The sequence below is a fragment of the Mauremys reevesii genome, linkage group 1 (assembly GCF_016161935.1).
Source record: "Mauremys reevesii isolate NIE-2019 linkage group 1, ASM1616193v1, whole genome shotgun sequence".
In the NCBI taxonomy this organism is placed as follows: domain Eukaryota; kingdom Metazoa; phylum Chordata; order Testudines; family Geoemydidae; genus Mauremys; species Mauremys reevesii.
This window is the reverse complement of record NC_052623.1, coordinates 211896558-211911456: the sequence shown is the minus strand read 5'-3', so window position 1 is coordinate 211911456 and position 14899 is coordinate 211896558. Positions and strand designations below refer to the sequence as shown.

Sequence of the window (14899 nt, the reverse complement as noted above, 5' to 3'; positions counted from 1 at the left end):
TATGTTTGTAAAGCATCAACCAATGTGATGGCACTCACTAAATAATAATTTTCACCAGTATTGATGCTAAGATACAACAATGATGGGCTCCTTAGAATTGCTTAGATGACAACAGCTACTCTGGTACTGTTAATTAATATAGACTTTAATTTCAGATTTGAAAGCTGAGTCTAAGGAAGCTGAAGCCAAGGCAGATGAAGCCAACAAAAGTGAAACCAAGGCAGATGAAGCCAACAAAAGTGAAACCAAGGCAGATGAGGCCAAGGAAGATGAGGCCAAGGCAGAAAAAGCCAAGCAACCTACTCTGGAAATCCTAGTTAGGCAGAGTTATCCCCAAAGGGTGAAGCATTCCCATCTGTACAAAGCAGTGAAGAAACCAGTAGAACAGGAAGTGTCTAGAGTCATTACCAGCCAAGGAACTGTCGTAAAGTACATGATTGATGGATCCACCCAGGTATAGTAAAGAGTTTGATTAGAAATGGGTTCAACTTGGTTTTCTAGACAGGCCAAGTACTCGTGGCCTACAGTTTCTGCCTGTAGGCAGTCTGCACCATTGGGAAAAGATATGTTTTTACATAATTCCCGGAAAGACCACAGCCAGAAGAATAGTCCTTTCGGAATGACAACACAGAGTTGGCCAGCCTGTGTTGTTTGAGGCTAGATGTCTGTGATGGGGTGTGTAAATCCCACACTGACACAGACGGGGCTTGGGAGGGTGTGTGCTAAGATAGCCCAGCCCTGCCAGCCCTGCCAATCATGCTTGGTAGGGTTGAGGGCTTTGAAGGGAGGAAGCTGCAGTATGCAAGGCAGGAAACCCTGAGAAGGGGGTGACTAGAGTGGCTCCTGAAATAGCAGGAGGAACCCTCATGCCAGAACTGCCCCCAGCTCTGCAAGGAGTCCAGCAAACCCCAGGGCAAGCCTGATAGGGAGCAACTGACTCAGCTAGCCAGCCATAAGGACTCCAACAAAACTGCTACTCAGGCACCCCTGAGGTAAGGTTTTTTTGCCTTTTTATTGACCCCTCAAGGGGCTTGGATTGTGTTGACCTGGACTTTTGCTTTTCTCTTACCCAGAAGGAAAGTGAGCAGGCCCACAAGGGTGAGGCCACTACCAGAACTAAGAGGCTGTGGCCTATACTAGGCCATCGCAGTGGTGGAAACTGGGTAAGGTGAGGAGCCCAGCCCAGCTAGAGAGGTGCCCCAGAGAGACTCTTTTTACAATGTCATTTCAATACTACTGCTTTTGATACTTCTGTAATAGTACAGTGCTTCTTTCCTGTCCAGATGCCATGTTGGATTGTCCAATGGCTTGAGGGCTAGCCTAGGTGGTGGGAACCTGGGTTGAATTCTCTAGTCCACCACAGACTTCCTGTGTGACCTTGGCAAGTCACTTAGTCTTCCTGTACCTCCATTTCCCATCTGTAAAATGAGGATAATAGTATTTCCCTTCCTCACAGGAGCATTGTGAGGATAATGCATTAAAGATGGTGAGGTGTTCAGATACTTCAGTAATGAGAGCCATATAAGTACCTAAGACAGTTCAATATATTCTGCCTATCTATAATCTCTTCTTTGAGTGGTTACAGAGGCGTATTCCACTTGAGTATGTTGTCACCTAGCACACCAAGAGACAGAGATCTTTTTCCTGCAGCAGTATCTGTTAGAGCACTGCTCATGCCATACACCTCCTTGTGACCCTCTGTGATGTTCCCCTCTTGTGTTATCCGGACCGGTGATCTGCTAGGTCTCCAGTCCTTGACTCTGGGAGCCAGCCTGCACTTCTGTGAGAACCCCCACTCCTGGGCTGTTCAGGCACAGCCTCTGACATGTAAGCTGCTCCTTGGACTGTGCAACCGAATGACACTAGCCAATATCTCCAGTCCCAGACACAACCCTAGGAACCTCCGTCTTGCAATGTCCAGTTATGCCCGCTGGGTGCTGCAAGCTTATATGAGTTTGTCAATTTAACAAAGAAATTGATGTGTACGAGGCTTGTTATCCCAAGGGGAGTCTCTGACATGCTTCAAACCAAACGCACTGCTTCAGGTAGAATAAACAAACAGATTTATTAACTACAAAGATAGATTTTGGATGATTATAAGTCAGAACATAACGAGTCAGATTTGGTCAAATGAACTAAAAGCAAAACACATTCTAAGCTGATCTTAACACTTTCAGTGCCCTTATAAACTTAGATGCTTCTCACCACAGGCTGACTGGTTGCTCTTCAGCCAGGTTCTCCCCTTTGATCAGCACTTCAGTTGCTTGGTGTGATGTCTGTAGATGTAGGTGGAACAGAGAGAGAGAGTATAGCAACCGTCTCTCCCTTTTATCATGTTCTCTTCCCTCTTGGTTTTGCCCCCACCCTTCAGAGTCAGGTGAACATTACATCATCGCTCTCCCAAACTGACCAAGGGAAGGGGGGTGACTCACTCGAGAGTCCAACAGATCCTTTTGTTGCTGCCTAGGCCAGTGTCCTTTGTTCCTGTGAGGCTGAGCTCGGTTTGTCCCATACATGCCCTGATGAGGTGTGAACTGCCCCTCTGCTCTTGGAGAGTTATTGCCTGGGCTTGTTTTAAGCCATGAGGACACAATTTCAGCCTCATAACTATATACATGAAATTACAACCTATAACATTACTATAACATTGCTGTAAAGACAATTACTATAACAACCAGGCTCAGTGCATCATGAGCCTTCCGAAGACACCCAATATGACAAACTTTGCCTTGGACACCACACAATCATTTTATAAAGATGAACATGGGGGTGTAGGAAGGATGTTCCCACGAGGTACAGAATGCCACACCCTCCTGAGACTATATAAGGCTGGCAGCACCCCAGTCCTCCTCAGTTCCTTCTTACCATCTGCAACCTGCGTCTGAGTTCCACATGCAGGTTTTCTCCTCACAGTTTTTCTACTGCATCAGCAGTTTGTATCTGAGACCTTCGTACTGTATATAGTACCTGTAGTTTAGTGTAGTGTAGTTTGTTCTGCTCAGCATTGTAGGCTATGCAGTATTTCCTGGGCTTCAAAAATTGCCTGTCATGTGGGGTTTCTATCTCTCATAGTGACACTCACACACGGTGCTTATTGTGCCTTGGTGAAGGCCATACTAAAGAAAAGTGCAGTATTTGTCATTCTTTTAAGAAAAGAATGCAGATCACTATAGACGTGAGCCTGAAGGAACATCACAGGCAATGAGGCCTGTCTCCGCACCTGGACCTTTTTTAGATTGCTTGATCAACCATCCTTAGATGTCCTCTGCCTCTGCGCTAGTTCTGGACAGAGCCCAGAACTCTGATCTCCCTTTGATAAAGGAAAGGGGTCATTCATCATCTCCACATATCCGTCATAAGAGGACTCATAAAACAGACTGGAGCCATCCAAGACTGAAGGATTCATCCTCCTCTTCGTTGAGAACAGGGCCTCAGCCTCAGCAAAACTCAGGTACCCAGGATAGAGCCAGGGCATCAACCCATGTCTCCCCGGTACCAAGGTGGGAGGATCCCAGTGCTGTACTGTCAACTCTGGAACTATCTGTGGGACAGCCATTGAATTCAGTACCTATGGACACGACTGCTGCTCCATTGCTGTCGGTGCTGTTGACCCTACAAGTTTACATGGCAGCATCAGACTTACTTTGTCTGTCTGTACAGACATCCCCATTAACTCAGAATGTCAGGGCAGGGCCAGTGCCTCAGGCTAGTTCAAACCTTTTGTCCTCTTCTGCTTCAGGACAAAGATTGCCCTCATCTCTGGTACCAATGAAGAAGCAGGCACCATCCATGGTACCTATGCTGACTGGACGGGTACCGACGCACCCTCTGCCCTCAGCACTATCTGCATCATTAAGTTTGGCATCAGCATTCTCAGTATCAGTGGGTTGCTCAGGGTGGGGATCAAATAGCTCTTTGGCACCAGTAGCACACCCATCCTCAGTACCAGTCCCTGCTGCAAAACCCTCTCAAGGTGCCTTTGCAGTGCCAACCATGGTTCTGCTTATGGTACTAACATTAACCTTGCCCCACTGGGTTATCCTGTGGCCCCATCACAATAGTACATCTGACTGATGCCCACTGATTATTCAAACAGCACATCACAGATCACACTCCAGGTTGGAGTCCGTCAGCTCCTCTCTAATCCTGCCTTGACTAAAGAGATCAAGACACCCATGTGGAGTAAACATTGGTACCAAGAGCAGAGTCATTCTCGTAGTAAAGACAGCTCATCCTGGCCCACTGTGTACTGGCTTCCTATGCCATACCCTATGTCTCAGTGGCCCCGTAGGGATCTCTGGGTGCTTTTCATTCCCACAGATCCAAATCTCCGCACAGATCTCAGAGCAACCTGTGACACAAGCACAGGATAACATCCATCCTCCTGAGCCACCTCCTTTGGAGGACCCTTAGCCAGAGGAACAGCTCATGCCCCAGGAAACACCTGTGGCTCCAGTAATCCCGAACTCATCATCTCTGGATGATGCAGTGGCCCTGAGTTCAGCTTCTCCTGTCCCAGATGATTTCATATCCTACCAAAAATTGCTCAGGAGAATGACTGCAGCTCTTATACTCAAGCTGAACTAGTACAGGAAAATAGTCACAAATTGGTGGACATCCTCTAGGCAACAAACTCAGAAAGGGTTACCTTCCTAATTAATGGCACATTAACTTTGTGGCACATTGTAGGGCAGTGGTTTTCAAACTTTTTTCCTGGGGACCCAGTTGAAGAAAATTGTTGATGCCCATGACCCAACGGAGCTGGGGATGAAGGGTTTGGGGTGCGGGAGGGGCTTAGGGCTGGGGCAGAGGGTTGGGGGGTGGAGGTGAGGGCTGTGGGATGGGGCTGGTAATGAGGGGTTCAGGGTGTGGGAGGGGGCTCTGGGCTGGGGCAGGGGGTTGGGTTGCGGGAAGAGGGGCAGGGCTCTTGACTAGGGCTGGGGATGAGGAGTTTGGGGTGCAGGAGGGGCTCCAGGTTTGGGGGGACTCAGGGCTATGGCAGGGCGTTGGGGTGTGGAAGGGGGTCAGGGCTCTGGGATGGGGGTGCAGGCTCTGGGGTGGGTCTGGGGATGTGGAGTTTGGGGTCCAGGAAGGGGTTCCAGGTTTGGGGGGGCTCAGGGCTGGAGCAAGGGATTGAGGCGCAGGGATGGGGTGCAGACTTACCTCCCATGGCTCCCCATCAGCAGCACAGCCGGGGTGCACCGTGGACCGCAATGCGCCCTGGAAGCAGCCAGCAACAGGTCTGGCTCCTAAGTGGAGGCGCGCAATCCTCACCCACAGGCACCGCCCTCCACCCTCCCAGTTCCATTTGGCCGGCAGTGTGGAGCCGGTGCTCGGGGCGGGGGAAGCGCGCAGAGCCCTGTGGCCTCCCTGCCTAGAAGCCAGACCTGCTGTTGGCCGCTTCCGGGGCACAGCTCAGTGTCGGAAAAGGTAGGCACTAGCCTGCCTTAGCTGGGCAGCACCGCCGACTGGACTTTTAATATCCCGGTCGGCATTGCTAAGCAGAGCAAGGTGACCCAGCACCTTACATGCCACAACCCAGTAGTGGGTCGTGTCCCACCGTTTGTAAAACACTGCTGTAGTGGTCCCTCAGGCTCAGACTCGGAGGGAGGCCACTCTGTGTCGCAGCATCAGGCAACAAACAGTGGATTAACAGTCTATGGCTCTGGCCCTCTGGCATGCAGAGCAGTAAGCGGTCCCTAGCCCAAGAGTCTTGGGCCAGGGCAATCACAGTCTGGGCTCTGGGCAGGGCATGGAGCAGCCTTTCACCTAAGCCTCCTGGCTAAGGCAGCCAACAGATAAACAATCTGGCCCTCTGGGCAGGGCAAGACAGAGCAGGGAGCAGGCTTTCACCTTAGCCTCCTGGCTAAGGCAGCCAGCAAACAAGTCTGTGGCTCTGGCCCTTTGGGGAAAATAGGCCGCTACGCCAGGGGTGGGTTTGCCAGCAGGGGGTGGGGTACTTGGGCCCACCCTACTCCACTGGGTCCCAGCCCAGGGCCCTAACAGTAGCAAATGGTTCTGCCACTGGGTCAGCAGGGATCCTACTGAAACAGGGTGACCTGTGCTCCGGTAACAAAATCAGACTAAAGTCTTGTTTCCCTGAACCACTTCCTACAACAGTCTGGATGGGGTTTCTGTAGTCCAAGAGTCCACTGTCTTTTTGGGGTACACTGCAGATGGCAGTCCCAGCAACTCCTCTCCAGCGTCAGTCTCGTCTGGGGGCAGGGCGCTGCACAGTGCCAATTCAGCTCCAGAGTTCTGCAGCAGGCTGGAGACATCTGCCTCCTCCCCTCCTGGCTCTGGCTTGACTGAGCTGCAGGTCCTGCCTTTTCTAATTCCTGTCATGCCCCTCTGCTTCCACAAACACACATCACATACTAATAATTAATAGGGGGGCCCTTGAGCTGCTTGAGACCCTAAGCAATTGCTTAGTCTGCTTATGCCTAGCGCCATCTCTGGTTTCTACTCAGCCAGTGCCATGGCTGCTAATAAGAGGTTGTGGCAAGGAACGTTTATGTCTACCCTGAAGGATAAAGAACCTAAAAGATTGGACTCTTTAGAGAGACAGATTTATTCTACTGCATCACTCCAAATGAGAATTGCCAACCACCAAGCTCTAACTTCCTTTTTGTCAGCAAATGACATTTACCTGCTCCAGACAGATCAATACCACGATCAACCTTGTGAATTAACTGCCAGGGCAACTGTACATCACCATTAGAAGTTATCTAAGTCTGCTCGGTCACATGGCCTCCTGCACACAGCTTGCCAGACTACGCCTTCACTATGTGTCTGGTTACCGGTTGGTTGACAGATACAGGAATCATGTTCTGCTGGTGTGTAGAATATTTTGATTCAAGGTAGAAAAGATTCCAGAACAAAAAAGGCTGCCAAGTGGATGAGATTTCTGATTTGGGCTTATGGGCGATGCATGAACCCCCCATTTGAGATGGCTAGTCCCCTGCCCCATCTCTTCTGCCCACAGGGCCAAAGGAGTCTCAAGCCCCCCACCACAGCCAGAGGAGCCCTGGAGAAGCCCCAGTGGGCCCCACCTGAGCTGCCCCAAGCCCCAAACTGCCACCCCGAGTCCCAGCCCAAGCCAGTCTGAGCCACAGGCCGCTGGCCAGCCCAAGCTGCCCCAGGCCCCCAGCCAGCCTGAGCCGCCCCAGGCCACCGGCCCTCCCACCCAAGCCCCCGGCCCACTGGCCTGCCTGCCCAAGCCCCTGCTGGCTTCAGGGTAGAAGCGGAGCGAGGATGGGAAGAGGAGCAGAGTGGGCGAGGCTGTGGGGGAAGAGCAAGACACAGGAGCGAGCCTCAGAGCCTGCACTCCGAAGGCAACAGGCCAGCAGTGTGCCCTCAGAGGGAGATGCACCACATCATGTTTGGGGAGGCTTAGCCTCCTTGGGTCTATTATATCCACTGCCCATGTTTGAGCTGAACAGTGGTATTGATCAGCTACTGACTCCAAGATCCCGGCTATCCTGAACTTGCTTTGTTTAAAGAACTCAGGAATCTCAATTAGCTCTGTTCTAGTGTACTTGGCAGTCATATCAACTTAGCACCCTCCCATCCAGAGATACAGTTTTCCCCCATCAAATGGTATCTGGATTTCTAATGGGCCTTACATAAATGTTTGCCATAGTTAGAGACTCTCCTCTCAGGAACTTCAATGTAATTCTAACAGGTTTAATGGGACCTCTATCTGAGCCCATGGCAACTTGTTCCCTGTAGCACTTATCAATGAAAAAAGCATTTTTAGTGGCAATTACATCAGCTTGAAGAACTGGGGAAATACAAGCTCTAATGGAAAAGCCCTTCCTTGTACGATATTCCATAGAGATAAGGTTACTCTTAGGTCCCATCCCAAATTCCTGCCTAAGGTAATCATCAACTTTCATTTGAACCAAATGATCCATTTACCAGTTTTCTTCCTGAAACAACAATCTAACCAAGAGGAGGCTAGGCTACACACTTTCAATCTCCTTACAGCATTATCAATCTATCTACATAGGATCAAACCATTTAGAGTCTCCCTAAGACTTCATTCATTTTATAGGGCCAAGCTATTTTAACCCAGAGACTTTCCCAAAGAATGTCTGGCTGAACTAAGACTTGTTACCATCTAGCTAGCTTAGATCTCTTAGTGCAGATTCAGATGACTCCACGAGGGCTCGGACAGCTTCTGCCACTTTCCTGAGAAACATACCAATCTTAGAGATATTCAAAGCAGATACTTAGGGTTCATTGTATACATTCCCTGGTGGAGTATCCAGATCTGATGCTTCTTTTGGCAGAGTTGTTCTGCAGTCTTTGTTTTAGTGGACTCTCAGCACCCACGTCCTTACATCAGCCTCTTACATAAATTAAGTTGCCATGGTATAAGAGGGAAGATCTTTCATGGATTGAGAACTGGTTAAAAGACAGGGAACAAAGGGTAGGAATAAATGGTAAAATTTCAGAATGGAGAGGGGTAACTAGTGGTGTTCCCCAAGGGTCAGTCCTAGGACCAATCCTATTCAGCTTATTCATAAATGATCTGGTAAACAGGTGGCAAAGTTTGCAGATGATACTAAACTGCTCAAGATAGTTAAGACCAAAGCAGACTCTGAAGAACTTCAAAAAGATCTCACAAAACTAAGTGATTGGGCAACAAAATGGCAAATGAAATTTAATGTGGATAAATGTAAAGTAATGCACATTGGAAAAAATAACCCCAACTATACATACAATATGATGGAGGCTAATTAGCTACAATGAGTCAGGAAAAAGATCTTGGAGTCATCGTGGATAGTTCTCTGAAGATGTCCAGGCAGTGTGCAGCATCAGTCAAAAAGCTAACAGGATGTTAGGAATCATTTAAAAAGGGATAGAGAATAAGACAGAGAATATCTTATTGCCCTTATATAAATCCATGGTACACCCACATACTTGAATACAGATGTGGTCTCCTCATCTCAAAAAATATATACTGGCATTAGAAAAGGTTCAGAGAAGGGGAACTAAAATGGTTAGGGGTTTGGAATGGGTCCCATATGAGGAGAGAGTAAAGAGGCTAGGACTTTTCAGCTTGGAAGAGAGGAGACTAAGGGGGGATATGATAGAGGTATATAAAATCATGAGTGGTGCGGAGAAAGTGAATAAAGAAAAGTTATTTACTTGTTCCCATAATATAAGAACTAGGGGCCACCAAATGAAATTAATGGGCAGCAGGTTTAAAACAAATAAAAGGAAGTTGTTCTTCACACAGCGCACAGTCAACTTGTGGAACGCCTTGCCTGAGGAGGTTGTGAAGGCTAGAACTATAACAGGGTTTAAAAGAGAACTAGATAAATTCATGGAGGTTAAGTCCATTAATGGCTATTAGCCAGGATGGGTAAGGAATGGTGACCCTAGCCTCTGTTTGTGGATGGCAGGAGAGAGATCACTTGTTCGTTACCTGTTAGGTTCACTCCCTCTGGGGCATCCAACATTGGCCATTGTTGGTAGACAGGATACTGGGCTGGATGGACCTTTGGTCAGACCCACTATGGCTGTTCTTATGTTTTTATTATTCATGTCATTGCTTGTGAGTCACCAAGAGTGGGTTATTTATTGGCAAGCACTTGAAGATGAAGAAACAGTTACTTACTTTACAGTAACTATGAGTCTTTGAAATGTGTTGTCCATAGATATTTTGTGACCTGCCCCTAGAACACCTGGATTCTGTGTTGGCAAAGGAACTGAGTGGCAGTCAGGGCTCCCCTGCTCTTTTTGCCTTCAGCATAGGGCACAAGGCCACTCAGGACACAAGTACAACCCAACAGAAACTGCTGGCCAAAATAGTCCAGTCTTGAGTTCATGGATAGGGTGATCATATGTCCCATTTTGGCCAGGACAGTCCCCTTTTTTAAGCCTTGTCCCGGACGTCCTAATTTTGTTTGGGCAAAACTGGGCATTTGTCCTGTTTGCTTTTGCAAATTTCAAGTTGCTCTGATCAGTTGGCAAAAGCAAATGGAACAAATGCCCAGTTTTGCCCAAAAAGTGGGTTGTACCTCCGTCAGGAACTTTTGGGGAGGCCAGTGGCGACACGAGGTGCTGGTGGTGGGGCTTGTGCAGTCAGTCCAGGGCGCTATTGGGCTCAGGTGGTCAGCCACAGTCCTGGGTGGCATGGGGCTCAGGCAAGCAGCAATGTCAAGTGGCTCGGGACAGCCCCATGGGGGGGGAAGGGGCTCTCAGGTGAGCGGTCATGCCAAGCTGCTCAGGCCAGAGCCATGCCGTGTCCTGATTTTACTTTGATAAATATGGTCACCCTACTCATGGAACATGTGTGCACTGCCAGCATACCACTTACCCTGATCTAATCTGTGCTTACACTTGCCACTGCCCCTGTTTCCCCTTTTGGCCTCCTCAATAACCCCACAAAAGGGCTGGTTTATTCACAGAAAGTTGAAAATTGAAAACAAAACTCCCTTTGGTGACCAGGGAGTTTTGTTATCAGAGTCCCAAATAATGTCTGTCACCACAAGACAAAGTTAATGTACTCAACTCTGGTATCTTGTGCCACTCTTGGGGACCCTATTCAATCCCAGCCTCTTGATTCTCTTCTGTCCTCTACTCACCTTGAATCTTCCCCTGCTCTTTATCACACAGCCACTCCCAGGGCTTTTCCACCTGGAGTCTTTCCCTGCTCTAGGGTTGCCACCTTTCTAAAGACTGGTAACCAGACCCTGAGGCCCTGCCCCCTGCTCAACCTCTTCTCCCCATGGCGCCGCTCCCATCGCTTGCAGGATCTTCACCAGTACAGCCGAGGCTGCCTTGTCCACCACCTGTGGGCTGCACAGGGCCACGTGTAGCAGCTTGGCCCCGGAGGCAGCTTCTGCAGCTCTGCCTCCTTCCTTCTGCTTAGGGTTGCCATTTTTTCCACAGATCAAAAAAAATGGACACCAGGGCTTATTAAGCAGCACCCAGACACACAAGCTGAAACCCAGACTATCTGGGTGCAAACCAGATGGGTGGCAACCCTGCCCTGCTCCATCTCAAGCAGCAACTTGCAGGGCTTGCTACTTGAAGTCCTTCCTTTCTCCCAGAAAGGGATCCAAGACCTCCTATCCCTGGGCAGGCCTCTGTCTGCCCTGTGACTGTCTCCTCTGACTTGACTGCCTTCATGAAGCCCCTCTTATCTATACTCCAGAGGCCTGATATAGTCACATGATCCGCCTGTCACATGACAATCTTCATTCTCTCCACCTGGGGAGGCAAGTTAAGTGGACTGGGCCCATCTCCCTGTAAAGAGGCCCACCATCCTGTAACATGTACCAAGAGTGGAGGACATGTGGACAACCTGTTAAGAAAAACCACATTTACTGTGAGTATGTAACTTTCTTCCTCTATGAGCCACTATCATGGCAAAAGCTAGATACTCCAGTGCTGGAAATGACCCATCCCAGAACAAAGACCAATACAGTGAGACAAATGAGCTAGCAGATCTGTAAAAAGTGGCATACAAAAAACTCAGGAAATATCAACGATTTAAATAGAATGGTCATTATGTTTTATGTTTATAATATCACCATGTAATTAAATAGAATCACTGTTTATTAGAAGCTTGCGCAGTTACAATTATTGATCCCTCTTTTTTCTGATTAGTGATCTTTATCTCCTGCACTCACTCTGAGGGCTTCCTCCTCCACTATCTACTACTTTCATTTGAACATTTTCTGTTTTATGTTCTTTTTGTTATTTGAAATTATTTTAACATAAAGAAACTGCTTTGTTTTCTCCCAAGGTTCTTTTTCCTGATGGCACGGTGATCAAGAGTCCCGATTCAGTTCTAACATCATCACCTGCAGTTAGTACACGATCATCCATTGTTGAGACTAGCCTACAGAGCCAACCATTGCCAAAACTGGTGCCTTCTACTGACATCAGCACTAAAAAAGGTAGCATTTTCAGTGTTAATCAGCTGGAATTATTGCATCTTAGCAAGGTCATACCCAGCAGAAAAAGTTTTTCTGCAGCCTGAAAGTTCTGCCAGTGTTGAGAATGTGCCATTTTACCTGCACTTTAGTGTTGCAATACTTCTCAAGTTTGTCACCTTTATAGGCATTAATGTCTCCTCTTTCTCTCCAGCCCTTTCTTTTTCTTCTAATGTGGAAGAAAACACACATATGAAAATATATATATGAGTTCACCAATACCAGAGTGACCCAATACAAAGTATATTAAAGTAAATCCTCAGACATTTGGTAATATCAAATCCCTGAGACCTTATTCACCTTTTACTCTGTCCCTATTCAGGGACGCTCCTCTTGAAGTCAACGGGTGCTTGGCTAAGTAAGGGCTGAGTAACAACTGAGTAAGGACCTCAGAGTACAGCTCAAAATAATTACCCATAATCATAACATTAACTTTATCTCATGAACAGAAATTGGTGACTGAGCTCATCATCAGTAAAAACCTGTAGCAAATCAACTTTGATTTCATCCTGCAGAGACAGAGAGAAGGCAAGTGAGACCACATTTCAGGATTTCTTGATCTCAGTTGGGCCTCCAGCCACACTTTACACATTACAGCAATGTGGTTTTCATTTTTTTTATTTTTTATTTTTTTAATTTTGCAATGTCCTGTTTTGATATTCCAGGAAAGTTTATAGTTTACTGACACATCTTTTGACGCTCTGTGCTACATATTACACCGACCTAGACCAATAGGTGTTTGTTTCTGTTCTTACAGGAAAGGGTGGCCACAAAGGTAGCACAGCACCAGCAGCCAAATGTGAGTTGCCTGAATCTGCTGTTCAGGAACCCCTGCCTACTCTGCTACAACCTGTAGACAACCAATTAGGCACCTGGATAACAACCATCCCATCAGGCATTCAAGTGGGCACTAAGGGAGCAAACAGAATGGATCTGAAGCCACTGTTAACTTATCAGGCAACTGACCCAGTTAATGGAATGGTACTGCTATTCTAATATCATAGTTCTATCCTACTGAGTTTAAAGTTCTGGCTGATAGCATTTGTTACAGAATTTGTTCATTGGATATGTTTCCTTAGATCTCTAATATTATACTATTAAAGATACACAGGTATTAGATTTGGAAAAAACTCTGAACTTTCAAACCACTGAGCAATATAAAATTGTGTTGTTTAGCTTTGTCAAATGTGCAGTATCTTATCTTATCTATCTAATGTATTATTGATACTGCTGTTACAGTGGTATCTGAGAGCCATTGGAAACTAGTATTCTTTTACCCTTCCAGGTTATGATAATGCGAGAAGACAAGGTGCTAATGGTTCAGAAAATGGATGATACCAAGATAGTGGATCATGCAGATGGTACTAGAATCACCACATTTTATCAAGATTATGAGGAACCTTTTGTATCTGAGGATAATGAAGAAATAGGTAAAATCAAAAAGGGAGCAATTCCCACTCCTGTATCTTGTAAAACTGTAATATTTCAACATAAACAATAGATTTTTCAACCAAGGTTTTATATGTATAGCCTACACAACAAATCTGATCTCAGTTGGTCTAGGATGGGCTTCTTTGGAGAACTTTATTTCTTCAGGAGTTGTTATAATAGACTTCAATGTGGCAAAAGAGAGGTAACAAGCAGGTCTTCCATCCATCTGATCCACTTATTTGACCCTCATCACTGTGGTAGTAGCTGCATACTTCTCATTACACTTCTACCCTGATATAACACTCCTCGGGAGCCAAAAAATCTTACCACGTTATAGGTGAAACCGCATTATATCGAACTTGCTTTGATTCGCCTGAGTGTGCAGCCCCGCCCCTCTCCGCCCCCGGAGCTCTGCTTTACTGCGTTATATTCAAATTCATGTTATATCGGGTCGTGTTATATCGGGGTAGAGGTGTACTTTAAAAAAAATCCTTCTCTTTCTTTCCTGTCATCGACAAGCAGACTAAGGGTGTTTGATTTTTAAATTACTGGATCTGTGAGAAGTCGGTGCTATTGTGAGAAAGCCTAGGTGCAAAGAGGTGTGTTTTACATTTGTCTCTGAATGCAGTGAGGCTAATGGTCATTCATATTCCTTCTGGCAGTATGTCCCTTTGGTCCAGTTGCTGTGCAGGTTCTGTCTCTCAGGGTCAGGTGCCAACCCCTGTTGGTTGACAGTGACATTGTTCTAGTGGAATGTGGTGGGAGGTTCTGGTCATGAAGGGAGAAATGGTAGACAGGACTATGTAGGACTTTAAACTGGATTATGTATTCAAAGGGGAACCAGTCTAGAGAATTGCATATCAGGATGATGGGTTCCTTGTGAGCTGTGTTGCTGAATAGGTGGGCTGATGCATTTCCTCACAGCATGGGGCTTCCTTCCCAGATATAAAGAATTTCAATAGTACAGCCTATACGTTACAAATGCATGAATTATTTTGGCTAGGTCTACTACACATAATCTTTTGACAAGCCATATATAATAGTGAGGATTTTCTGCTATTGTAGCTACTTGGATGTCCAAATACAGTGCAGAGTCTAAGAGAATTCCAAGCCTACAGATTGCTTTGAGAATGTAAGAGCAGGTGCCTTCAATGAAAGGAATTTTTATGGAGAAGAGTTCATCAAGGTGCCCTGTGCAAGAGCTGAAGGACCAGCCCTATTAGAGATAAAGAAACTGAGACATAGATTGTCCCACAGTTCATGTCCTCCTGTTTGGTGTGGCTAACCTGTGTTCATTACTAGGTGAATCTCCACAAACTATCAGAAGGAAAGTAAAATGCATACGAGTGGAGAATCCTGACTTTGCTACGGTTATAACAAACTGTGAAGACAGCACCTGTTGTACCATCTTTGGAGATGGGACATCTATTATAGCAAAGCCACAGGGAACATATCAGGTGAGCATTAGTCTAAGATTATAACAGTGTAATGTATGTGTTTGTGTTCTGAACTTC

General features: G+C 46.7%; 1 protein-coding gene across 5 annotated transcripts in view; it reads left to right on the top strand.

Annotated features, from left to right (window-relative positions):
• Nucleotides 1-14899, top strand: part of SPAG17 (sperm associated antigen 17) — a 270281-nt gene that overhangs the window by 202561 nt on the left and 52821 nt on the right. For all 5 annotated transcript variants that reach the window (XM_039529265.1, XM_039529257.1, XM_039529239.1 and 2 more), the window contains 5 exons: nucleotides 156-454; nucleotides 11765-11918; nucleotides 12712-12935; nucleotides 13240-13384; nucleotides 14688-14842. In XM_039529265.1, the coding sequence (XP_039385199.1) occupies nucleotides 156-454; nucleotides 11765-11918; nucleotides 12712-12935; nucleotides 13240-13384; nucleotides 14688-14842 (977 nt within the window). The remainder of the gene's footprint in view (nucleotides 1-155; nucleotides 455-11764; nucleotides 11919-12711; nucleotides 12936-13239; nucleotides 13385-14687; nucleotides 14843-14899) is intronic.